Source organism: Crocodylus porosus, unplaced genomic scaffold, assembly GCF_001723895.1.
Source record: "Crocodylus porosus isolate Cpor-Errol unplaced genomic scaffold, CroPor_comp1, whole genome shotgun sequence".
NCBI lineage: Eukaryota > Metazoa > Chordata > Crocodylia > Crocodylidae > Crocodylus > Crocodylus porosus.
This window is the reverse complement of record NW_017728917.1, coordinates 253,636-263,739: the sequence shown is the minus strand read 5'-3', so window position 1 is coordinate 263,739 and position 10,104 is coordinate 253,636. Positions and strand designations below refer to the sequence as shown.

Here is a 10,104-nt window from a genome sequence, read left to right as displayed (position 1 = left end):
ATCAGTTGGGCAATGCTTTATTGGTATATTTACAATGTTAAAGCAATGTGGAAGCCTACCAGTGTCTCTATCATCATCATAAAATAAATTCTAAATACCTGTATGTGTTGATGTGTACTTTTCGTTTTCTTTGCACATGATGGGTGTGTGATGGGGGGGATGTGGTGTTTGCAGGAAGGGGGTGGGAAGGGGTGTGAGGAAAGGCGGAGGGGGTGTGGAGGGATGTGGGTTGGTGTGTAGGTAGGTGTAGGGTGATTGCTGGGGCAGACTGTGGGTGTGGGGGACCTTGTGGGGAGGCTGCCCAGGAGTGGTGGGTCCCCTGGCCCCCATAGGGTGCAGCCCCCTCCCTCCCCCCCAGCACATGGAATGCCCCCTTCCACAGGGCCCCAGGTCCTCCCTGGAGGGCCACAGCCCCTATCTCCCACAGGGCCCCAGTCCCCCAGCCCAGGGTTCCAGGCACCCTGGAGGGACACAGCCCCCCTGCCCAGGGTCCCAGCAGGCCCCAGTGTGGCACGTGGGGACCACATGCTGGGACCAGCCGGGTCCTGGGGCCTCTCTGCTGGCTGGCTGGGCTAGGCCATTATGGCAGGACCCGCCACAGCATGCGGGGACTGTGTGCTGGGCCCAGCCATGTCCTGCTGTCCTTGGGGCCCCTCTGCCACCTGGCTGGGCCAGGCCCTTGGTGACAGGACCTAGCATAGTATGCAGAAACCAGGCCTGGGAAGCCACCACAGATGCCTACCTGCAGCAGCACCGCTACTCCCAGTCCTGCAGGAGCAGCCCCAGGGCCGGCAGGACCCGGCGGGTGCGCGGTCCCCGCACACCATGCTGGGTCCTGCTGCCAGCACCCTGGCCCGGCTGGGTGGCAGAGGGGCCCCAAGGGTGTCAGGAACCGGCTGGGCCCAGCACGTGGTCCCCACATACCGCGCTGGGTCCTGCCACCAAGGGCCTGGCCTGGCTGGGTGGCAGAGGGGCCCCAGGGCCAGTAGGACCTGGCTGGGCGTGGCACACGGTTCCTGCACACTGCACTGGGACCTGCCTCTGCCCCGCTTTGCCTGCACAGGGGGTGGCGCATGGCAGGGCCTGGGCCAGCCCTGTATGGCTCGCTAGTCTGGCTTTGCACCAGAGTGGGTCGCACGGCTCCAGGAGGCACGGGTCCTGTGAACACCTCTCAGAGCCCTGCAACCCGCTCCGGTGAAAAGCCGGACTAACAAGCTGCACAGGTTTGGGCCGGGTCCATACCCACCGCAGCCCCTGGGACATCCCCCCTGCTACTCCCCAAATCTTCCCACATCCCCCTGCCGCCTCTCACACACCTACACCCATTAATCCCCCCCTCCTTTTTTGTTCCCACATGTGCCTCTTGTCCTGCCTCAAAGGGGTTTGAGACGGGGCGAGAGGCATGCGTGCACTCGTCTGGATGTGCCCTATGAAGTCAAACTCACCCATTCTGAAACAGTGAAAAGTATTAGTAAACTGTGAAACTAGCCTCTGCTGGTAAAATAAGAGAGAAAAATCAACAGCATTCAATCTCAGGTCTGTACCTAAGATTGTTACTATTTTGGTTAAAAACAAATACACAATTCCAACACAAGGTTTTTTGTTAAATTACAGTTAATTATGAAAATGTGATGATTCGTTTGTAAAAGCTACCTGTGTGAGTAATGTTTTGCAGGGTAAGTCCCATAATCCTTATAAAATATAAGGAATGCCATTTAAGAACCTCCCCCCCATCTGTATTTTTATGGCAAAATATCCCATTATCCTTATAATATAGTATATAGTCTTGGTTAATGATAATATTTATCACCACTCACATTTCAAAACCAGTCACAGCTGAATAAAAGATACAGCAATGATCTTAAGATATACAAACACCCAATGTATATATTCCATGCATATTGAAATAATTAATTCCATAGTTGTGGTCAGAGGTAAAGATGTTCTGGAGAAATGATGTGTAGTGACTTTGCACATATTGCTACCCCTGTTAAATGAATGTGTGAACTGTTAAGGTAATAGAATACTTATAAAAATAACGAAAGTGACTGGTTATGCTTATTTAATGACTAGATATTTTCCTAATTACCACTCTTTTGTCGTTCACTTTGTATAATCTTATTATACACTATAAGAATGGTAACTAGTAGGGGTGCGCCAGTTATATCAGTTGGTTACCGGATCGGCACCGATAAAAGGAGAAATGACTTTATCGGCTATCAGCTTTTTTTTGTCGTTGTAGCTGATAATTGTGGCCATGTGCCTGAAGCACCCTGGCAAATGTAGTCTGGTTCCTGCACCCTTCTGCCCGCCCTAGCCCATGGCAAACTACAGGTCCCAGCAAGCAGCAGGAAGGGGAAGGGGCACCAGGGAGTGGTCACAGGGTGCCATGCTTGGCTCAGCAACAAAGGGACCACTACTGGCTCCTGCTGCTGCCACCGCTATGGTAACATTACGCACATAGCAGGGCTCTGAGCGCTGGGGCTGCTGTGGAGACACTGGTCTGCATGGGGACAGGGTGAGCTTTCCATTCTGCTGAGCACTGGGCGCCTTTGCAAAAGTGGCTTCTCCCTGGTGGCTGCAGGCGCTCAGTTATGCAGGGCCCACTGGTGCTGAGGCAGCAGCATGCTCTGGGGCAGGGGTGGGCAAAATGCTACCTGTGGGCCAGATGCAGCCCACTAAGCCATTCTATCTGGCCCATGAGGCCCCTAAAAAATTTAGAAAATTAATACTTATCTGCACCTGGCTGCCTGTCATGCAGCCCTCGATGGCTTGCCAAAACTCAGTAAGCAGCTCTCCGCCCAAAATAACTGCCTGCCCCTGTTCTGGGCCTTCAAACATGCCTGGAGCCACTGTCTGTGCGAGGGTCCGTGCTGCCCACCTGGGATAGCAGCAGGGGCTGTGCCAGGAGTGGGGCTGTGGGTAGGAGCCGTGAGTGAAGGGGTGACATGCATGGGAATAAGGTGATTAACATCAGATGACAAAGCTAATCTCTTTAACAGATTCTTTGCTTCCATTTTTCTGAGCAGGGACAGGGACATCTCCCACACTGGGATTCCGGACGGACCCAGGGCAGGTGCAGCCAGACCCAGGGTCAGTGAGGACCTAGTCAGGGAAGTTCTGGAGGGACTAGATGTGTTCAAATCAGCAGGTCCTGATGATCTCCACCCCAGAGTGCTGAGGGAATTGGCAGAGGTTATTGCAGGACCCCTGGCACAGCTTTATGAGCACTCATGGTGCTCTGGTGAGGTGCCTGATGAGTGGAAAACGGCCAGTGTGGTCACCATTTTCAAAGATGGTTCCCCCCAGGATCTGGTGAACGTTTGTTCACCAGAGCGCCCCAAGGGATGACGAGGTTGAACGGTTATAAACTACTACAAGACCGTTTCAGGCTAGACATAAGGAAGAATTTCTTTACTTTGCAGGGTCCGAGCCCCCAAGGTCTGGAACAGCCTGCCATTGGAGGTGGTTCAAGCACCTACATTGAACACTTTCAAGAGCAAATCGGATGCTTATCTTGCTGCGATGCTATGACCTCAGCTGACTTCCTGCCCTTTGGGCGGGGGGCTGGATTTGATGATCTTCCGAGGTCGCTTCCAGCCAGAAATCTGTGAAATCTATGGAAAAAGGGAGGAAAGAGGACCCAGGAAACTATAGGCTCGTTAGTCTTACCTCGGTCCTGGGAAAGCTCTTTGAGAAAATTATCCAGGAGCACATATGCGAGGGGCCAGCAGGGGAGTTTATGCTTAGGGGCAACCAACTTGGGTTCATTTGAGGCAGGTCCTGTCAGACCAACCTGGTGGCCTTCTACGACCAGCTGACAAAAGCCTTGGATGTAAGTGTCGCAGTAGACATAGTTTTTCTGGACTTTAGGAAGGCCTTCAACACTGTCTCTCACCCCATCCTCATTAAAAAATTAGGCATCCGTGGTGTCAATGCCTACAGTCAGATGGGTCGCAAATTGGCTGGAAGGCCACACCCAGAAAGTGGTGGTGGACAGGTCATTTTTGACCTGGAGAGATGTGGGAAGTGGGGTTCCCCAGGGCTCAGTCCTCAGGCCCACACTGTTCAATATCTTCATCAGTGATTTGGACAAGGGGGTGAAAAGCACCTTGTTCAAGTTCTCAGATGACACTAAGATGTGGGGAGAGCACGCTAGAAGAGAGAGACAGGCTACAACTAGATCTCGACAGGTTACAGAGGTTACAGAGGTGGGCGGATAAGAATAGGATGGGTTTCAATACAGACAAGTGCAAGGTGCTGCACATCGGCAGGAAGAACCAGCAGCATACCTATAGGCTGGGGAACTCCCTTCTCGTCAGCAAGAGGCAGAGAAGGATCTTGGAATCACTACTGATTCCAAGATGAACATAGGCCACCAATGTGGGGACGTGGTCAGGAAGGCTAACCACACTGTCATGCATCCACAGATACATAATGACCAGGTCCAAAGAGGTGATCCTCCCCATGTATGTGACATTTGTCAGGCCGCAGCTGGAGTACAGCATCTAGTTCTGGGAGCCACACTTCAAGAGGGATGTGGACAACACGGAGAGGGCCCAGAGGAGGCCCACTCACATGATTAGGGGACTGCAGGGCAGGCCCTACGAGGAGAGGCTACAGGACCTGAACCTGTTCAGCCTCCACAAGAGAAGGCTGACAGGGGAACTGGTGGCCGCCTATAAACTTGCCAAGGGCACCAGCAGGCAATGGGAGAGTCCCTGTTCCCCCAAGCACTACCAGGGGTAACAAGAAACAAGGGCCATAAGCTGACTGAGAGTTGATTCAGGCTAGATATCAGGAGGCACAACTTTACTGTCAGGGTGGCTAGGACCTGGAACCAACTTCCAAGGGAAGTGGTTTACTTCCCTGAGGGTCTTCAAAAGGAGGCTAGACAGCCACCTAGCTGGGGTCATTTGACCCCAGCATCCTTTCCTGCCATGGCAGGGGGTCAGACTAGATGATCTGCTTAGGTCCCTTCTGACCCTACCAACTGTGAAACTATGAAACACCCTCCTCATTGAGAGTCTCTGCTACTGTATTTTGTGAAACTCAAGAACTCTGTAGAAAGGAAATCTGACAAAGCTGGAGAGGAAACCAGGTTCTTGTGAAATGTTTCTTTGAAGTTTAGAATTTCTGCCTTTCACTGTATTCTGAGAAAACAGCTTTGAAGAGCTCCTTTAATTTTTTTTTATTTGTAGATTTTATCATTTTCTACCTCATCTCAGTGACCATTGCAGAGTTTAAAGTTTTCTGCAAATAAAATGAAGAATTTCTGCACATAAAAATCAATGCATGAAGTCTAAACCAGTTTGCTTCTACAAGCTAAAGAGCAACCATTACTGTTAAGGCTGCTAGTATAACCAGTTGCCCAAGAAGGTGTTCCCTGACCAGTGTTTTACACTGCAAATCTTAGCTAGCAACACAAATCAATAAATATTAAAGTACTAGCTACAGATCACAATATTTCCATGATACTGCTGTAGCTATTTTAAGGGAATTGTTTTCTGCCATCCTGATACTTTTCCTCTACACAGACTGGTAGCTCCTTCAGAAGCAATAGAGTGATGAAGACCTAAATGAACTTTTGTGCCTAACTGACCAAAGTTGAAGTTAACGGTGTGAGGATTTGCATCCTGAACTCCATCATGTGCCTGGTATTTTCAGTCATCCATTTTTAGGAAATACATTTTTAGGAAATGTTTTCTGATAAGTTGGAGAGAGATATGTCTATATGCAGAGAGACAAAAGGCTTATTCTACTGTAAATTAACCAGAAGTATGTCTTGAAAAGAGAAGGCAGGGTAGATTTGCAGATTTATAGACTAAACCAGTGATGTATAGTATAAGCTATACATGTTAGTTAGGATTCATGCAGAAGGCAGGGTAGATTTATACCTTAAAGTTAGGTACAGACATTAAAAGAGGCTGAGGTAGAACTGATCAAAGTTACATGGTTTTGTGTAAGTGGCATAGTTTAGACTGGTAATGAACATACCACACATTTGCCCTTTGGTGTGGGGTGAGGAGGGGACAATCTTAGACTGGGTTCTGCCATTTTTAAACTAGTCTGTGTGTGCCAAACTTCTGTCCTGTTATGGGTAGAGGCTGGTTTCCGATCACTCATATCAGTAAAAGGGTAATGTCTGGACCTGGCCTTATAGACTACCTACACCAGAGGTGTACAGCAAAAGCTATGCATCCCTGGATGTATAGCTATTTTGTACATCGCTGGTTTAGTCTATAAAGGTGCAGATCTCCCCTGTTTTCTGCCTCACTCCAGACTAACAACCTAACTCTACACAAGAGAAACCTTCTACAGCAATGGAATCTGGATAGACTGATTGTGAAAAGGTACTTGCTTGATTTTTGCTCTCCTAGATATAGGGGAGACAGACAAAAATTATAACAAAATATATGCCATTGGACAACTCCCAATGCTGATCTATAAATGTTAATCATAAAGAGACCTCTGTGATTTGTGAAATGTTAAACACAAGACCTCACTATAATCAGACAAAGAAATAACACTGGGCGACGACTGGGCAATGTTTTGTTTCCTACAAAGGACATGTGGATTCCATGTTTATTAAGAAGGGACTATCACATAGAATTAAACAGTCACATCCTACCTCTTTTTCTGAAGAGGAAGAGAATTTTAGGTTGCACTGAATGCCTGATCTGTCTCTCACTGAACTTAAAGGACTTCAACAGGTTTTATAATAACTAAGTGGAAAGAGGAAAAATGAAGATTTAATATTTCGCTACTTAAACCAGTGGACTTCTACCTGAATGCGTTGCGGTGAAGCTACGGAAGAGTCTGTGGAGATAATCTGGATACGCTGGGAGGGGCTGGTCATCACTGGTGATTCAGATAATGTTGTCTGAACAGTCTGTACCTGTAAATAAGCAGGGAGAAATTGTACTTTGATGCACTTTTACAAAATACCACATATTTCCTTTCCTAATCATCAAGCAGCTCCACCATGGATTCTAGATTTATTACAAAAGGTTTCAGTCAGTAAAACTCATTCTATCTGTTTCCACTGAATTTTCAGAGTATGTTGTTGCTGTTGAAAAGAATGCACCAATTACATTATAGAACAGCCCCTGTATAATATAAATTTAACTGCCACAATAAAACAGTATCGTATTTCAGTTATTGGAATGCAAAAATATACTTTCTTAACTTTCAATAATTTATTCAATATATTCTTGCTTCTTTTTAAAATAAAGTTATTTGTATTGGACACAATAATATATTGCATTAACAGATCACCTTTTCTGTGAGAATCTTAACATGTCTGATGAACATTTGAGTCCAGAATTTTCAAAACCAGCTGCCAACATTTAGGTAGCTAGATCCACATTCAGGTTCATACCTAAAACTGGCTTGGATTGTAGATGTCTGTGCACCTGCCTCTTCCATTTACTTTAATGAGATTAGTGAGCACTCAGTCACTTATTCATTGGCTGCTTTCAGTAACATGCCTGTCAGATTTAAGAATGAACTTTTAGGTGATCAAGTGAGTTTATATGCCTACAGCAATCTTCTGGAGATAGTATTGCTATTAATATTTTATAGATGAAGAAAATGAAATGTTGTGAGATTTGTGATCTGCAAAGTTTGAGTTTTAGGTTCAACGTTCTATTCTCTAGAACATTATTTCAGACCAAGCCTCTCTCACGTGGGTGAAGAAAAGAAGAAAACTTATTACTAATCCTATATTTTTTGTGTATCCCAAAAATACCCCTGTGAGCCCGGGGATGTTTTGATTCTTGGTTGGGACTTTCACTTAAAGAAAATATAGTGAAAGTCAGGGGATAATAAGTGCTCTGTAGGAGTCCATAAGCTTCCTGTCTGCCAAACCCTGACATTTTCCTCTTTTATGCTTATCTGTGTAGTCTACCTAAAATCTTGCATAATGCTTGGCTACCTCTGCAGTCTACTCAGAACAAACTGCAGCCTCATTTGCCTAGCAGCCATGAATTTCAGCTGTGAATTTCAAATTTTAGAGTTGATGTGTATTTGGATAAGCAACTCTGTAGATAAGTTTAGATGGTTCTAGTTTTACTCTGATTTCTAGATCAAATTTGCCCAGTATGCAAGTTTTCTTTACTGCTAGCGCTGCAGACCCTCCAACATATAAATAATAACGGGTACCAGACAGCCCATTCCTGTCCTTAGTTTTACATGTTCAATTGTTATTATCCTCAATGACGGTTTCACAAGTAAGACAAAAGGTAATACCATATTTTCTTGCATATAACATGCCCCCAAATAAAACATGCACCTTGTTTTTTGAAGGCAGAAAGTAGAAAAAACAGATTTTTTTCCCCAGTCATGCTCAAGTGCAGGACATAGAGTAAGTCTTCTTGGAAACACGGAGGGTGCGTCTCCATGTGCAGGGGCATGCAGTTTGTGGTGCCATAAACTGCACATGGAAAATATGAAAATGTGTGTCGCAGTGCAGATTTGTAGTGCAGTTGCAAAATTTGCTATCAGGAAATCCCAGTAGCAAAAAAACCCCAAAAACCTCTGGGGAAAAATACATCATAGAGCATGCATCAGTAGCATGCACTGGAACAAATGGAGGGCTGGCCATCCAGAGCAATTCTCTGGCTGCTGGCTAAGCTCCATGCTGCCAGATCTGTACCCCTACTCCACTAGGACACCAGGTAATACTACAGGGGTCAGCACAGGGCCCCGCACTCCCTTACCCTTACCCAGGATAATTTGCTGCGTGCCAAAGCATGCGTGCAGGGGCGTGTGATGGGGCATAAAGCAGTGACACAAACTTGTGCTGCTGTCTTTTGTACCTCTATAAGCACATGCACCTCCACATGGGGACCTGCCCACAGATTCCAAGAAGTGTGGCATCCCAGGAAACCATCTGAGTGAGGCAGCTGGTACTGGGAACTTCCTGTTGTCTTCTGCCTCACCCAGACTGTGTCCTTGGATGCCACATTTTTTGGACACTCAATATTCCCAGGGTGACTTACTCTGAATTGCACAAGGTTAGGCCCTAGACCTTTGCAAGGGCAGTAGCAAGACTGTTACTTCTTCATTATAGGTAGTTCTTTATACAAGTTCCTGTAAAAACACAGGTTGTGTCCACATCAAAAACTTCATCAAGCTTCACTTCCTGCTTCAGGCATGGGCTACATAAGTGCTCAGCCAATAGCTACAACTGTGAGAAGTTTTAACACAGGACTCCACCCCATTAGCTTGTTGAGCCATAAAAACGGATGTCATCTTGGCAGCTGTATGGCATGCAGTGTCTCCAGGTATGCTTGGAAGAAAACAGTGAAGAAAACATCTCCCTGCTTAATAGACACACCCCAATTTCGGGGTTCTGATTTTGGGGGAAATGGTGCATATTGTGTGCAAGAAAAATACAACACTTGATCCTGCCATTGGAATTAACAACTCTTGTTAGTGAGTGAGACGGAACAGAAACTATCTCCCTCCACGGTTCCTGTCTGTCTTCATTCTGCAGGACTAATGAGTACAAAATGCTGCATAAGCCCATTTTTGTCATATAAGTAAGGAGATGAACCCTGAATACATCCAGAGAACTGAAATGCTGTTCTTTTACAATTATATTCAGCATAGAATTGCAGTTTAAATACATTTGTTCGAGTGTGATATCACATGTATGGTTGTTCAGTAGGGGTGCACAAATAACGATTTTCTTGGCTGATACCGATAACCGATTATTCACCAGGCATATCGCCCAATGTCAATCCGATAACCTATTTACAGGAGCACAGCCAGGCAGTATAGACAGCAGTGCCCTGCAGGTAGGTCTGTGGAGGGGAAGGGGCAGAGGGGAGGGGATGGGTGGAGGTGGCGGGGCAGATCGAGGGCCCCATGGTAAGGAAGGGAGTGGGCCGGGGCTGGGGCTCTCAAGCCAGAGGATCCCAGGACTAGGGCAGGGAGCTGGAAGAAGCTGCAGGCAGCTTATTTAGGGGATCAGTATCCTGGTCCTTAAAAATGGCACCAGTGGCACTTGAACTAAAGCTGGTCCGGACGATCTTCACCCTAGGGTTCTACAGGAACTGGCCGAGGTCATTGCGGGACCCCTGGCGCGGCTCTATGAGC

At 46.9% G+C, this 10,104-nt stretch overlaps 1 protein-coding gene across 3 annotated transcripts in view; it reads right to left on the bottom strand.

The window, feature by feature from the left end:
- NR2C2 (nuclear receptor subfamily 2 group C member 2) overlaps positions 1-10,104 on the bottom strand; it is a 70,083-nt gene that overhangs the window by 39,160 nt on the left and 20,819 nt on the right. For all 3 annotated transcript variants that reach the window (XM_019536537.1, XM_019536539.1, XM_019536538.1), the window contains exon 2: positions 6,788-6,898. In XM_019536537.1, coding sequence (XP_019392082.1) covers positions 6,788-6,898 — 111 coding nt within the window. The remainder of the gene's footprint in view (positions 1-6,787; positions 6,899-10,104) is intronic.